The 16,542-nt window shown below is 51.0% G+C and overlaps 1 protein-coding gene across 4 annotated transcripts in view; it reads right to left on the bottom strand.

Moving 5' to 3' along the window:
- Positions 1-16,542, bottom strand: part of Ldb3 (LIM domain binding 3) — a 64,094-nt gene that overhangs the window by 34,312 nt on the left and 13,240 nt on the right. The window contains exons 5-10 of one of the 4 annotated variants that reach the window (XM_076834315.1): positions 14,462-14,484; positions 13,139-13,342; positions 11,098-11,112; positions 8,332-8,501; positions 7,786-7,822; positions 1,010-1,324 (exon numbers count right to left, since the gene is read on the bottom strand). In XM_076834315.1, coding sequence (XP_076690430.1) covers positions 1,228-1,324; positions 7,786-7,822; positions 8,332-8,501; positions 11,098-11,112; positions 13,139-13,342; positions 14,462-14,484 — 546 coding nt within the window. In that variant the 3' untranslated portion in view covers positions 1,010-1,227. Of the gene's footprint in view, positions 1-1,009; positions 1,325-7,785; positions 7,823-8,331; positions 8,502-11,097; positions 11,113-13,138; positions 13,343-14,461; positions 14,485-16,542 lie in introns of those variants that run through there. The other 3 variants (XM_076834313.1, XM_076834316.1, XM_076834314.2) reach the window with 3 other exon arrangements.

Below are 16,542 nucleotides of genomic sequence, written 5' to 3'. Positions count from 1 at the left end.
TCTTCTTTCCATCTCCTCTCCCTTGAGCCCCTTTCCTAGCCTTTCAAGTTTCTCCATGAACTGCCCCTTAGTCCCAGAGCCCTTCTCTTGCCCCTTTGGCCAGGGCTGAGAATGCCTGCTTGTGAGAAGGGCTTGCAGCATGCTCTCTGATGGGAAGGGACGGTGGCTCTGCCTTCTGGTTATAGCTGGATGTAGGAGGAGAGGCAGGGGGCACAGATATCCCCCCATTCACACTGCCCTATGGGAGGCTGAGGCTGCCCATGGGGCCACAGCCTGGATTCCTAGGCTGTCTTCCTCCCAGGGTTCCTTAGCCTGGGTGTGGGGTCCATGAGTTAGGAAAGCAGATCTGTTCTGGGTCCCACCTGGAAGGCACTGCCCCTGCCCCTCTGCTCACAGTGCCTGTCCTTTTTCTGCCCCAGACACCACCCTCATAGCCCTTCTCAGGGGGACGCACACAGGTACAGCATGACTGGGGCTTGGTTTGGTTAATTTCAAATCCTCTTTATTTCAGAACAAGCATGCTTATATATACAGGAGAAAAAACTATGGAGCCAGCACACACGGTACAGGAAGAGAGTGCCTGCCCCAATCTCACCACAGCCAGGAGGGTCTCTGTCTCATCTATTCTGACTTCTACTTCCTCTGTCAAGAGCCCTGGTCCAGGTTGCCCTGACCTCCAGGGGGCAGTAGAGCAGTCAGCAGGGCCAGGAAGCTGGCCTCCTCTCAGGACCTTGATCTATGGTCAGTTTGTTTCAAGACAGCACAAGGCCAGGAACTGAGAGTTTGGGAAAATGAGGACTGGCACATTCATTTTCCTTGTTCTGGGGTGTCATGCCAACAAACCCCATCATGTCCTCTCTGATCTATAACTAAGGGCCTGTGCAGGGGAGCAGAGCTCTGGCTATGTGGGGGTGGTGAGGGTTGCCCTGGGTATGGAGGGTGGGTGCAGAACTGAGTGGGACTGGGCCCCAGTCAGCAACTCTGGGGTGGGTAGAGAGCAGAAGTGCCCTGGGTATGGAGGGTGGGTGCAGAACTGAGTGGGACTGGGCCCCAGTCAGCAACTCTGGGGTGGGTAGAGAGCAGAAGTGCTGCAGTTGGCTACCAGAGGTGCCCCCAGCACAGTTACACATCGTCAAGCATCACCGTGGGGCTCACATGCCAGATCTGTGCAGGGGGAGGTGGGAGAGGGTCCGGCCTGTCAGGGGTCAGGACATTCCAGGCAGCCTTTTAGCTTTTAACGTTAAGGATTTGGGCCGAGAGGCCATGGTGCCAGTTGCGCAACTTGGCAAAACGTGGGCTGTTACGTTCCGTTTCAAACCTTTCCCTGTGGCACAGAGAGAGAGAGAGAGAGAGACAGAGAGACAGAGACAGGGAGAAAGACAGGAAAAGAGAGAGAAAAGAGGAAGAAAGAGAGGGGTTAGGGGACGTGTCCACCATTCCCCTGTCTGAAGCTGGGGCAGAGGGATGGGATGAAGGAAGTTGGTCTAGAGAAGCTTAGCCATCCATGGGGTATTCTCTAGGGGGTTAGGCCTGGGTCGAATGGGGAAATACCAGAGTCCTGGGAACAGGATGGAGGGACAAAAGTCCCTCCTTTGAGTGAGTGGGGGCCCATTTAGAAGGGGCCTGACTAGAGGGCAAAGTTGGGGAGGGGGTCTCCCTGGCCCGTGTGGTTAGGGCTGGGCAGGACTGCTTTGGCCATGGGCTCTTGGGACTGAACCAAACAAACAGGTGGGCCTAGGTCTCTCTCCCCTAGCTGGGCACAGAAAGGGGGGCATCTATCCTTTGTGATGAGGTCTGGTGGGCAGATTTGTCACCTTCCTATGCTGCCCAGGCCTTACCTCACCTTCAGAATCCCTAGAGAGCAGCTGTCACACATCAACTAGTGTCCCTGTCCGCCCAGGCCTAAGTGCAACCCAAGCACATGAGTGCACACAAACACACACATACTCACAGGGCTATTGTCACAGATATAGAGGATCAGACTTCCTGCCACTTCCTACCAGTGGAATCTCTGGGGCTCAACCCACAGTCTGCTCAGCTGAGGGTGCAGTACAGAGCAGGTAAGCAGCAGTCAGAAATGTAGAAGTATAGGACAGAGTAATCCAGCATGATAGATGCCAGAATCCTAGACCCTCCTGGCTGGAGAGACCTCCAACATCCTCCAGACCAGAGGTGCAAACTGGTGGCCACGGGGCCACTTCTAGTCATAAACACAGATTGTTTAACCTGTACAGAATTTCAACTAAAATAAAAAATAAATAAATAAAACTATGACTGGGGTGTAATTCAGTGGTACCATCAGCTTATCATGTGCATGGTCCTGGGTTCCATCCCCAGCACTGCAAAAAGTACATCAATAAATAAAATTAAAATAAAAAATTAATTGCTATCCATGCCATGGGATGCTACTCAGCAAAAAAAAAAAGAACAAATGAATTACGGGTTGAGTAGCCCTTATCTGAAAGGCTTTGGATCAGAATTATTTCAGATTTCAGATTTTTTTTTAATTTTGTAATATTTGCATATACATGAGATATCTTGGGGACCCAAGTCTGAACTAAGAGGAAACTAAGGCCCAGAGATGTTGACGTGAATGGTCTAAAGCTATATAAAATCCATCTGTTTCATATATACCTTATAACATGGTCTGAAGGTTGAATGTTGGATGAGTGCTCTACCACTGAGCTCCACCCCCAGCCCTTTTCAAAATTTTATTGTGAGACAGAGTCTCACTAAGTTGCCAACACAGGCCTCCAACTTGCCTCACTCTCCCCAGTAGTATATCTGTGTTCTGATTGCAACCTATGACCTGAAGTCAGGTTTGACATTTTCTACTTGCGGCATCATGTTGGTGCTCAAAAATTTTAGATTTTGGAGCATTTCAGATTTTGGATTTTTGAATTAGGGATGCTCAAGCAGTAATAGTACACTCAACAATTTGGATAAATTCCTAGAATTATGCTGTTTGGAAAAGAATCCTAAAATGATCACATACTCTATGATTTCATTTATATAACATTCTTGACAAGGATGAAGTGATAGAATGGAGAACAGGTAACAGATTAGTGGTTGCTAGGGGTTAAGAGGAGGTGGGCACAGGTGGGCATGGCTCTGCAAAGGCAACAAGGAGTGATCTTATGGTGACATTATGTTTTGTGTCCTGACTGCAGCAATGTCACTGATATCATTGATATTTTGGTAAAGTTTTCAAGATGTTATCACTGGGGGAAATAAGGTAAAAGGTACATGGGAGCTCTGTATTATTTGTTAAAATTACATGTGAACCAGAAGCTTAATTTAAAAAAATGAATTTCTATCACATAAAGAATCAGGAATGTCAACTTTAGGCACTTAAAGATGAGAAGATATGGCAGTGTTGGTCTTATATTTCTGCAGAGTGACAGTCATCAGTTACTGGTTCCCATGTCCCTGCATCCCCATTTTTCAGAGGTGTAGTTTCCCATGTCTGCTTCATGTGGCAAATTCTTGCTGTGCCCCGTCAGCCCTGTATATTGGGTCTTTGTGTAAAAACTTGACAAAAGGGAATCACAGCTAACAGAGTTGAAAACCACTGGTCTAGTCCAACCTTTTCTTAAACTAAGAGGAAACTAAGGCCCAGATGTGTCCACGTGAATGGTTTAAAGCCATATAGAAAATCAGAAACAAAACCATGAAATGCTGGGTGTCTTCTTCCCTTGCCTCATACTTGCTTCTCTGAGATCAGGGTGAAAGGGCGAAGACAGCATGAGCAAAAGCCCTCCCTCCAGCAAGGCTCATATAGCTACAAATAATCATGACCATGCTATCGAAACTGCCCAGGACATAAAGGTGCAAAATCAGATGCAACCAGTAGCCTGTAAACTGTCATTTCTAGCCAAGTCTGCTGAGGTTGAGTGACAGTTTGCCATCAGTGAAGGTTCAGTGACAGGGAGAGGGATAGTCCTGGAGCCTCTGTGAGTCTAGTAAGCCTGCCTTGCTTGGTGCTGCGTAGCAGTTCTCATCTAGCTAAAGAAAGGAGCAACAAGACAAATACACATGGGAAAGGGAAAAAGAGAGAACAAGAGAAAGAAAGAGCCCACCAAGGCTGCTCAGACTGTAACACTTGGGGGTGTTCTAATCTCTCCAGTTATGACTTTTAAACTTGCGGGTGGCACAGTATTAGAAGCTAAAAATGTACAAAATACAGGTTGCAGGTAACTTTTTTTTTTAATTGTTTGCTTAAGAGGGTCCCTCTGGAGGGAGGGCCCCATGCAGTGCTAGCATTATGAGAGCCTGCCACGGAAGCTTGGTGGCTGGAGCTGGGACAGAGATGATAACTGACTGCACAGGGGAGCAGAGAGGACATTGATGTGCCCAAGGGGGTACAGAAAGGAGGGGGAAGAGCCAGAGTGCTGACATTCTGCATGAAGCAGGTGAGTGGCATGGGGGGAACCCCAATGACTGCAGGGTGAAGAAGGGGCTTGGAGGGATTTTTGTTGTTTTAGGAGGAACATGTGATGTGACCCTCACCTTCAACTTCTCTAGGAACTTGACACTAAACTCAATGTTGTTCCTTATTGCTTGGGAGATTGTTGCTTATTGATTGGAGAGCTGTTGAGTTCTGCACCTGATGAGTATCAGCCAGGACAGAGACTGCACTTATAGGCAATTAAACCACAAGACACGGGCCAGGATGCCTGGGTCACACACAGGGCCTCCAGGATGGTTACAACCATGCAGCAGAATCTAAGTCTAAGACGGAGCCAGGCTTGCTACCACCCCAACCCGATCACAACTACCCACCACCACGGACCCAACCTTCTGAGCCACAGGGTTCTAGGATGCCTTCCTGAAGTCATAAGAAAGTTGCAGTGGTCTCTGAGATTAGGGACTCCACTTTGGAGATGAAAGTACTATTTGTGCTCGGCTGCTTCAGATGGAAGCTGTGAAACTGTGTCACCTACACCTATTAGAGTAGCTTCCATGGGGAAGTATGCAGAAAGCTGATTCAAGCCAGCCTGGATGTTTTCTGAAGGTATAGGCTCTTTGCTGCCTGGGTTGTTCATTGCCCTTCCTCCCCTTACCTGTAAAGAGATAGAATCTTTGGAGAGAGTCTTTGGAGATTAGACTCAAGCTTGAGCTGGCCAGCAGGTGGACACTGGAGCCTCAAAGGAAAACTATGTTCTACAGGACACCAGAGTTACCACTGGAAGCCAGGACCCAAGTGGAGAGGAGGGGGGTGGGTCTGCTCTGGGACTTTGAGGGTGGGCAGGCCTTAGAGGTGGAGCAGAAGCAGAGATCGAAAGGTTTTCCTGCCATGCAATTTGCACCAGTATCCCTGCCAGGTACAGAATGCCTTACGCTACTCACTCAATGTTCCCACCAACTTTTGTACCACACAAGACAGCACAGTGTCATCATGCACAGGCTTAGCAAACTCAGGTCCTTCTGGAATAAAATACTTGGCAGCAATTTGCAACAAAGCCTCCCTGGGGAAACTCAGCCTTCAGGAGAGACCCTTAGCATCTGCTCTGGGAGTGTTGCGAATTTGGCAAGAGAAGGAGTGATGGTTGCTCTTGGCCAACAGGACAGGTCATCGGGGTCTAGGGATGCAACTTCGGACTCAGGAGTAGAAATGGATAGATGCATGACTGGCCCCATGAGGAGCAAAGTCCCTGTCCAGCCTGTACTCAGGAAAGGAACAAGTGCTCCCTTCTGCTCAGATGATCACTTGGTTCACCAGCCATTGACATGACTTAGGGTTTTAATTATAAACAGACTGCAGTTCCTGTGTCCACTACACCCCACACCAGCCTGGGTCCATGGGATGCTTGTGATTCAGCAACTTGGGAGGCTCTGCCCATGACAACCCTCCAGAAGTTAAAGTCAGGAAAATGGAGAGTAGCAGGAGGTTTGTGTCCCTCGGTCATGGGCAGAAGACTTGCTGGTGCCCTAGAGTCTCCACTGCAGGGCTGAGATCCCAGGGGAGGAGCTGGCTAACAGAAGCTGCCTGGGGCTGAGGGAGGAATTGGGTTGGAGCCTCTGCTTGGTCCCTTTTTCCAGATGATGAAACCCTAAGGTTGGGGGAGATTGGTGGGGAGAGTGGTGTAGCCTTGAAAACTGTAGCAGAGTTCTAAGATCTGCTGCCTTCTACTCGGGACCAGGTCCCTGGAGGAAGGACTAGACATGGCAGAATAAGGTACTTCTGAAAGGAGGGGAGGGGAGACCCAAGGACTGGGCCTGTGATCCACCCTTGATACTGCCTTGATAACTTTCTGTAGAGACTGCAAATATTCCAAGGAAAAATTGAAAAGACAAAAGTTTGCTGAAATCACTTGTCACCAGTATCCGTCCCCCTATAAAGATGATAGGTGACTATGAGGCACAAGCTTAGCATGATCCACCATGCATGAAGAGGAACATAAAGTGACCAGAACGAGGAGGCAGGGGCCAGCAAGGCAGGCCTCTGTATGTTGTGGCTGACTTCCTGATGGTAAGAACCTGGGGATACTGAAGTTGTTTGCTGCAGGATGTGATGTAAGGACCCCTCCATCAAATCTCTGGGAAAGTCTGCATTGCTCCCCAAAGCATTTATGTGGGTGACTTCAAGGAGGAGGGTAGGACAAACACAGGAATAGGGAAATAGCATATAAGGACAGCAGAACAAAGGAGAAGAGGGAGAGCTGGAAGCTCAGCCATACTTAGAGTAACTAGCTTTTAATTTTTGAGCTAAATCAAATATCATCTCACTTCACATTGTTTAGACGCATTGCAGGCACTAAAGGGTTAACAACAGTTTCTGGTACTGCATTGCCATCCTTAGCATATCTGGCCCAGCCAAAAGGGAGGGAGCCACTGCAGTTGGCAAAAACACAGGCTGAACAATAACATCCATATCAAATCTGAATTGGTCCCAGAGTCCTACTCCCTGCAAGTCCTGTGGTCATTGAGAGCTGGTCAGCAAGTACAGAAAGTTTGGCTTATGGTGGGAGCATGCCTCTGAGCCCCAACCCCGCACATAGAGATGGCACAGGATGTGCCAGCCCAAGGCAGACTGTCTCAGGAAGAGCATGCAGACCACATATTTGCTATTGGAAGTGACACATAATCATATAATCACACTGGGCCCCATGCCTCACCATGGAAATCCATGGGTTCCAGAGTGTTCCAGGGCAGCATGCCCCCCTCATGCTCAGGGGTATAGCACCTGACAAGCTGCAGACAGTAGGTGAGTGGCTGTGGCCTCAGACCTGCCACTGATGAGGAGACCATGCCCTGAGACCTCGAGCCCTGCACAAACCCCTCCTCATGCTGGGGGCTTGTCCTTCTTTGTGCAGCTGCTGTGCTCCGAGAAATTTACAGATCTGATGCCTCAATGTAGGTATGCACAAGGGAGTCCAAGGATCAGGTGTTCATGCCCAGCATGGCCCTCTTTGTGCCTGCTCCCAGTGCCCAGCCTTCAGACTCAGGGGACAGACAAGGCATTGGCCCACTGCCCTTATAGGGAGAGATGCCCTCATTCTCAACAGCCCAGAGAAGGCCAAAGCAGCCCTGCCCCTGCCCATGGATAGAGCCAGGTGAGCCCAGGGTCCTCACTCCTGCAGCCTGGGCCTGGGGGTATAGAGACTCAGCTCCAGGCATGCACCTCACTAACCTGGGATGGCTGCCCAAGCAGCCCTTTGCAGACTGGGCTTTCCAAATACATGAACTTGAGAGGTTCCTTCCATGAGTCATGTGACCTGGGGGCTGCTTGGGGAGGGATGGGGTTAGAGGACAAGGCCACAGAGCCTGAGTCCAGGCACCTACCTTGATCTTCGCAGAGCTTCTTCATCAGGGTCTTGCACTGTGGATAGAAAGGAGCTGGTCAGGGGACTCACAGGGAACAGAGGAAGATAAGCCATTGGAATTCTGGGTACCCAAGATTCAGCCAGACCCTGAACACTTCCTGCCTCCAGACTGTCAGCAGTGGAAAGCAGAGTCTGTGATGCAGGCAGAGGGCCAGGGACAGTTGAGAGGGCATGATGCAGTGGGAAGGGAGTAGTCAGAGCCTGGACTCCAGGGTTCTTTTATCCCAATCCTGGAAATCAGGTCACCTGAAAGCTGTATGACAAGTTTGTTGCCCATGACTGGAGTTAGGGATCGGAACAGAAAGCAGCCATTGGACAGCCCACCAGAGAGGCTCAGAAGGAGCTCCACCAGCTGCTAATGGTCTATCAATGTCAGCTCATCTTAGGGGGCAGGTGGCTTGACTCCTTGGCTTCTGTGGACCTTGAGATTGTGGAGCAGGACCCAGCACCCTTGGGGTCCCTCGGCATTGCTCTTCTTCACCCACCCTTGTCATCCTTCACTCACTGTATTCCGTCCCTGTCATCTGGGCCAGGATGCGGAAGGAGCGAGACTGCAGGTTGGAGGAACGGCGGGCCCACTCATCAGCCTCGTCTTCTGGCTTGTTCTGGTTCTTAATCACAGCCTGGTATACTGGAGAGGCACTGTCCACAGCAAGGTCTTTCACAGGAAGGCTCCTGCAGTGCAGAAAGAAGTGTGGGTGGAGGCTGGGCAAGAACTGGGGCTCCCTGGAGTCCTCCCTCCCATATCCTCTCCCTCCCTCCCTGGACCCCTTGGTGCACCCACCACACCTTCACCCACTACTATCTGAGAACCTGAGATGTGGATGTGGCCTGGGTCCTCGGTGCTCGGGGTGGTCCCCGTGAGGCAGGGACTTCTCTTGCCCATGGAGGGGATGTCAGAAGGCGCATACCCCACCTGTCTGCTCCTCCCCAGGGGCAGAAGATGTCCCATCCCACCCCACCCCAATGACTGGATGCTTTTTGAGGAAGGAAAAAGCAGAAAAAAGTGATTTTGACCTCCCTGAGCGGGCCCAGGGAGGGACAGGGTGAGAACAGGCTTTTGGGGGGGACCTAGAGGTCTCCTCAGGGACCATCCTCTGCACTTCTCACACCTTTAGATATGATGGGGATCTGCTGGTGCTGTGCTGCCCTGGAAGAGGACAAGGAGGCCTACCAAGCAGCATGACCTGACCTGCAGGGCGTATGACTGGGGCCCCAGGGAGATTGGGAGTAGAGCTGCAAGGAGGACCGTGGGCCCTCTGCCCCAGGGCAGCACAGCCTTTCCAGGGGGACCTGATGACCTTCCCTTAGTCTCCCGAGATCTCGCCTACAGTAGGTGCTCGAACTCTTCAGTGAATGAACACATCCTAGATCCAACTCAGAAAGGACCCCAGAGCCCCTCAGGTCCAGAACCTCCCAGTCTGTATTCCACCATAGGGTAAGTGATGACGCAATGCTTTGTAGTGCCCAATGACCCCGGCCAGTGGCCCAAAGGATTCTTGCTGCCCAGCCCATCTTCTCAGAGATCAGGGTGGCCCCAAATGAAGCCAACAGTAACAACATTCTGCTAGCCCAGCCCCCCTCTTCTTACAGATTCTGAAACTGAGGTCCAGAGAGGTCAGATTACTAGCTCCAGATTGTAGTAGATAGGGGCCCCATTGAGCCAGAACTTAAGCCTTGTGCTCCCAGCCCAGTGTTCTCTCTATCAGGCCCTCCACAGTCACAGAAGCTCAGGAAGGCCACATCTGCTCAGCAGGCCTGCACAGAACAACGTTTTTATCAAATGGAGACACAGTCCAGCCCAGACATGCCCTGTCCAGCACCCTCCTCTTGTCTCCACCTGCCCCTGGGAGAGGATCTCCTTAGTGCTTATGTCTTCTACCCTCCGTGCAAGGAGCTAGATGGAGAATTGGCCTCATTTCTCAGGATTGATCTCCTGAGTCTTGCTCAGGGTGGGCTAGCAGAGATGAAAAATGGTGGTCAAGAGTAGGTGGAGCTGCCCCTCATTTCCTGAAGGCTCTGCCCTGGCCTGAGGAACTAGGAGTACTATCATCCTGAGGTTGAGATTGGATGGGAAGGACCAGCAAATTCCTCAGAGGTCCAGCCAGGGAGGAGCTGTGGCTACCTAAGAAGAAGAAGAGAGTGCAGGATCTCATTCATGCTGGGGGAAGTCATTTCCACCCAGCATAGGAAGGATCCCAAGTGAGTGAGATGAGTAATAGGAAAGAACAACCAGGTCCCTTGGTTCTGGCTCCTGGTTGAGTAGGAGGAGACAGAAGGGAGGGTACAGATTATCACAATCTATGGAGGGAAGGTGTGGGATCAAACCCTGGGCCCTACCCTTGAGTCTGTCTCAATGGGGCTCTGCAATCCAGAAAGCAGATAAAAGGTGTTTGCTGCTGTGTCCCTGCAATGTGCCCATGAGGAGCTTTCCTGTGCCCTCCCTGGCTCCAGGGGCTTAAGAATGCTACCAGAAATGAGTTGCTCAGATTTCTACCTTGCTGGCTTCCTTTCCCACCAAACTGTGCAAAGACCCAGGATTCTTCTTGTCACTGCTGTAACAGAGATTAGGAGTCTAATGAGGGAATCCTTGTGCCTGTCAGGACGCTGAAGCTCAGAAAAAAAAAAAAAAAAAAAGCAGAGGGAGGATGGAACAAGGCCCTGCAGTCCAGACACCCTGGGCCACTCCCTGCTTGTGCTTCTTGTCACAGAAAAGATTCCAGTCACCATAAGGTCAAAGTCACCTCTGGCATTTACCCCACTGTGCACTGCTTCCAAATTTGACTCAGTTTTCACCTCTCTCCTGACCTCCCTGTCTTTAGAGATCTATCTCTCATTAGGGTTCTGGAGAATGGTCTTCAAGAGGCTTCTCTGCCATTTTTCTGTCCCTGAATAATGGTCTGGTATGGATTCAGACCTCCAGGAACATGTGGTGCCAGTGCATATAGGAAAGGCTGGGGAAAGCATCTTCAAAGCATGGCCAGGAAAACACAGGGATGCAGCCTCAGGCTGGGGGGTGGGCGCAGTGTGAGTGTCATTACTTTGGATTTCAGTAGCCATGTTGATGTTATTTGGGGGCAACCCCCCTAAAACAAACATTTGCTGGTATAGGCTGCAGAGGATGTTGTTTGGCTGCGAGGTGGGTGTGAGGAAGAACGTGGACAGAACATATGGACTGACCACTGGTCCTCAGACACATCCCACCAGACGCACACACCATCCCGCAACCAGACAGACGGAGGACAGGACAAACACTACGGGATCTACTTACGCCAGCGGCGACGCCCTGCCAAGCAGAGGGAAACCCAGCCGTGAGTGTGCGTCCATCATGGGATGGCAGAGGGGCAGCGCACACAGAGAGCAGGGTTAGGATCAGAAATGAGTTAGGGGAGTGGGATGGGTAAAGGAGGAAGAAAGAGAGAAAAAGAAAATGGTCAGTGAAGAAGGAATCATGGAAATTAACAGCAGAAACGGGAACACGCTCTGGCCAGGAGGGTTATCCACTGGCGCCTCACCAGCATTAACCCAGCATGGCTGAGTTAAAAGAAAGGGAAGAGGATGATCCTTTCCCAGCACGCAAGGAAAAGTAAGGGGAGGGTTGTGAAGGGGACAGAGATGGGGTAGATCCTTCAAGAAGTTAATCAACAGGGCATCATATTCCAAAAAATGGAACCCTCATTGTAAAACCAAAAGACATCATTCTTCCCAAGGTGCAAAAAAATATAAAGTTGGTGAAGAGCATTTCTTTAATTATTTTCCACCAAACTTGTCTTTGGTGACTGAAACCACTTTAAAAGAGCACACCAAGAACCATGTGGCAAACAAATGTTAACAGGAAATCCCTGGTGGCTCTTGGACTTATTCAGGCAGCCTGTTTTTTTTCTGGGTACGCATGAGCTAATGGTTGTGTTTTTAAACTTGCAGGCTCATATTTTCTGCTTTGAATGATGGATTTAAATAAATCAGCACGGTGCCGAGTTCTGCAGTCAGCCCTGAGCCTTGTGGGTTTGAGATCTGTGGCCGCAGAGCAGGCAACGTCCGCCCCCTGGTGGTGGAAAGTAACTACTGCGTTTCCAAGGGGGCACTAGGCTCCCCAAGAAGCAAGAGCTCAGGAAATCCACACCCCACCCTTATCATTCATCCCTGGTCTTCTGATCTACCCCTCATAAACCACATGCACATCAAAGGCTAGGCTCTGGAAAGGGCAATCCATGTAGGACCTCTATGGAGATTTTTAACCCCTTTTATAACATCTGATTTTCTCTTTTCTGAAGAATGTTTTAACAGTTATCTCAAGACAATTTTTGCCCTTAATTGCTCAGGACCCCTGATCCAGAGATGAGATGTTACCTAAAGACACAATCAACCAGTGCTGTAAGTCAGCACATGATATTCCCAAGCAGAAAACAATAAGGAAGTGTGTGTTTGTGTGTGTGTGTGTGTGTGTGTGTGTGTGTGTAAGAAAGAGATGTGAGAGAGAGAGACAGAAAGAGACACATAGGCAGATAAAGAGATATATAGAGGGAGACAGAGGAGGACAGGAAGAGAGATACTCAATGGACAGAGCATGAAAGAGAGAAAGGGAGAGAGAGAGAGAGAGAGAGAGAGAGAGAGAGAGAAGAAGAAGAAGAAGAAGAAGAAGAAGAAGAAGAAGAAGAAGAAGAAGAAGAAAAGAGAAGAGAAGAGAAGAGAGAAGAGAGAAGCCCTGTTAATGTTTGCACCGTGAGCAGTTTCATCCACAAAAGGGTTTCAGCCAGCTGTACTTCCTAGTTCATCCTCAAGTTCCCCAATCACAGCTAAGAGGACGAAAGTCTTCAATTCTACTGCCTTGAGGCAAAAAGGAGAAGGGAGGTGACCATCAATGGGACCTACTGCAAACAGAATCCTTGAATGATTGCTTGGAAGCCACTTCCCAACAGGAAGCCCATCCTGTATTTGGATCTCTCCTGGCTGGAAGAATAAAGCAACCTCACCCTCTCCCCCAAGAACAGCTTGGTCCTGGGAGGCTGGGGGTGGGGGTGGGTCTTGAGTGCTGCTTTGAAAGTTTTGTAAAAGACTTTTTTTCTAAACCAACCTCTCATGGAACCTGGAAAATGCAAAGGAACCACCATATTTTGCACTTCTCCACCCTTCTCCTGAAGTTGACCGTGAGAAAGAGGTTCTGAAGAGACCATAACCCTGTTCTGGAAGGCCCTGGCAAAAGCTGGCTTCCTTTCAAGGGCCTGTGCCCCAAGAGGAAGGTGAAGTGTGAAAGCTGGTCCTGATGGTGCCTGGTGGCTTCTGCAGGCGAAGAGAGTGGGGAAGGCGCTTACCCACTGAAGTCACTGCCCTGGGCTTGGGCCTGCCCAGCAATGGCGTCCATGATGGCATCCTGGGAGTACATGCTGATGGGCGTGTTGTACTGTGCATGGATGATGGTGGCCTTGCCACCCAGCCCCTTCACCTCAATGGGCTTGTGAGTGGACAGGGCCGAGTCCTTCAGAGCACTGGGGTTGAAGCGTTCCTGGTAGTCGGCGCTGGGGAAGGGGCACATGAGGAGCAGGGTAGGGGTGGAGGAGAGAAGGGGAAGGAGAAAAGGGCAACAGGTGGAGGTTACACTAGAGGTCAAGGCCAGGCCTGGTGGTGGTGAGTGTTGAGAGAGATCTCCCAAAGCCCAGGCCTGACCCCAAGCAGATCTCCCAAAGCCCAGGCCTGACCCTGAGATCTCCCACTGTAAGCTGGCAAAGTCAGGAAAATCCTCAGCACCTCCCCCAAAACCTTGTGCAGAAGGTTTTTCTTGTCTATGTCAGCTCCCCCAAATCCCCAGCAGGCTCTGGCTCAGTCTGAACTAACTGTTGCTGGGGGCTCCAGGCATGGAGAGATCTCCCACCACACACAGCCAGAGAAGCAGAGATAAAAAAAAAAAAAAAAGGTTAGGGGAATGGGGTTCAAGAGAGGGGACAGGAGCTGGGCCACATGAGAGAGGAAGCAACATTGCAAGCTGAGTTCAGAGCGTCCCAAAGGCGAAAAATAGCCACACGGGGTCCCCACAGGGATTCTGAGCAAAGTTTCTCCGAGAAGGGATTCATTCTGTTGGCAATCCTTCTGTAGTCGGAGGCTGTGTTCTTTCAGATACTTCTGTCCGTGTGTCTTCCTTGGAGCAGAACTTAGGCTTCCCAGGCCCGTCAAGTCCAGGTGTCTGTGTGGCTCACCAGCTTCTACCCATATGGGGCTCTGCCTTCCAGCAGATAGGTGCCTCCACCCACCCCTCCCCAGGCAAAGACAAGACCAGGTGCAGTCTTCCTCAAGGGTCCCACTGGAACAGAGATCTTCAAGCTCACACAGACCCTGGAGACAGCGCAGCACCCCACCCACCCACCTACCAGAGCTAGCTTGCAGGGTTTAAGCAGTTGGAGCAGGAAATTGGTAATGAAATTGGAACCACCAGATAGAGACCCCCTCCCTTCTGCAACGCCTTCACTCCATCCTCTAGCTTCACACCCATGCAGGCTTACCCAGGGCACAAAAGCACCCCTACTCACACATGCACGCACATACACATGCGGATAGGCACAGGCTATCCACACCCGACAGACACGCAGAGCCATGCTGAGATGGCACACAAGTGCACACACATGCTTTCCTTGGATACTAACTTGGCTGGAGAGTTGGCTACCACCTGGGGAAGAGAGAAAGGGCAAAGAAGACAGCGACGTCAGAATGAGGCTCCTGCAGGGGGAGCTAGAACACTAGGACCGCCTGCACACTGGCCATGATAGATGGATGGCCCAACCGCACTGTGTGAAGAGAGTAAGGAGTGAAAAGGAGAGAGCGCGCTCAGGATCAGAGACCTCGGCCTCCAGGACCCTCGGTTTGGATTGGAGATATCAACACAGCAGTATTCCCTCCATGGTGGGCTTCCATGCCCTCAGCTTTGCTAGGAGAAGGGTTTTCTTGTTCATCTCTTGGGCATTCGTACCTTGTACAAGAATCCCCCACATACAACCTGGCTGTAGACCCCAGAGAGGAATCTGGGGATGGAGAAAGGATCAACAGGGCTGCGTGAAGAAGAGCCAAATCCCCACCCACCTCCTCCTAGACAGTAGCTCTGGACTTAGCCCTGTTTCGTAGGGGGACCTCAGGAGTTCCGCTCCCTGGGCAGGCATTGCAGTGGGGCTGTGCGGGGTGAGAGGATACCTGGAACACTTTCTTCTTTCCAGAGGAGTGGCATGCCACAGCAAGGAGGCTAGTGAGGAGGCCCAGGAAGAGTGTGAGTCCCAAGCTTGCTACAGGAAAGGCCAAAGCTGGGTAGCCCAGCTTGGATACCAGAGGGGGACCCTGCCCCTTGCTCTGATATGAGGGCCAGTCTCCTAAAGCCTGATATCTTTGGGGAGCACTGTCTATATCATGATTCTCTAAATACAAATTACCTGTAGTGGCAGCCCTGTGGCCAGTAGCCCTGTCTGAAACCTGATACAGAAAGAGTAGAGGGCAGTGGGCTGTGTCTCCAAACTCTACCACCTGCCTGAGCAGCCCACTGTTGGGCTCTGATTGGAGAAAATTTGGCTCCAAGTGGCCTGGCCCTGGGCTCCTTGTAGCCAGGACCCCACCCCAGGGAACTTCATGGTGGCTCTGCTCAGCTCCAGGCCCACCCTGTCTCAGAGCTGATAAAATTCTCTCTGTCCTCCCAGGCTCAAAATAGCCACAAGTAGATCTATATTAGGAAAGGGCCAGCATGGAACTTCCATTCCTTCTCCATGTTTGGCCAGTGCTGACAGCTGCAGGGTCAGCCCTTGCCCTAACCAGCCCAGTGTCCCTTGCAGAGGACAGTGTTGGCCTGGCGGGGTGTCAGCCAGCACCTTCTTTGGCATTGATTCCTCCCCCTGCTGAGGACCCCAAGCTGGGGTGCCTACAGCAGATGGTGGTGAGGAGCCAGTGCCCAGGTCTTGTTGCCAAGATGCTACACCTGTCTAAGGTACTTTGTACTGAGTGGCCTGAGGAACACTGCCCTTCAATGCCAGCCTCAGACAGGATGAGAAGCAGGTTGCAGGGATGCTCAGGCGTGCCTACCCTTGCATTACTTCCATTCCTCTCACCCCTCCAAGGAGATACAAGCTGTCCAGAGCAGAGAGCCAGGGAGGGGCTTCCTTTTGGAGCCAGACAGATCAGAGATTGAATCCTGACCCTACCTCCTAGCACTGGGACTCCAGGCAAGTTACCCACCCCTCTCAGCCTCTGTCTTCTCATTCATAAAGTGGAGATGGTGGTACCCCCCACACAGATGGGCTATTCCAGTGGGGATGGATCCTGTCCAAAGCCCCCAGCCTAGGCTAAGTGTGCAATGGAGGGATGTAGAGATCAGCATTTGCTAACCATGTTGCTTACAAGCAGTTAGACACTCATCAAAGGCAGTGGCCCTGGCCTGGCAGAGGCTCCAGCCCTTCCTGTTCTCATTCCTGGAACAGCAGCATTAGTTTTTACTCTAGATGAAGCACCAAACTCCCTCCCTCTCCTGACTCATCTTCCCTTGGAGGAACCTGTTGATCCTGCCTCTCTGGTTGTCTCTGGTTGACACTTTTGTCAGGTTCTGGGCAACCCTTGTGCCAACAGAATGGCACCTGGGGAGTCTAAAGAAGTAGGGGTTGGAGCTGGCCTCTGACTTTCTGGGCAGTAGATAACCTATCTCAAAGCAAGATGGAGTCAGGCAGACCCAGATGCCAGTGTGTGTGCCACTTAC

Source organism: Callospermophilus lateralis, chromosome 15 (assembly GCF_048772815.1).
Source record: "Callospermophilus lateralis isolate mCalLat2 chromosome 15, mCalLat2.hap1, whole genome shotgun sequence".
Classification (NCBI taxonomy): domain Eukaryota; kingdom Metazoa; phylum Chordata; class Mammalia; order Rodentia; family Sciuridae; genus Callospermophilus; species Callospermophilus lateralis.
This window is presented reverse-complemented; position numbering and strand designations above follow the sequence as displayed.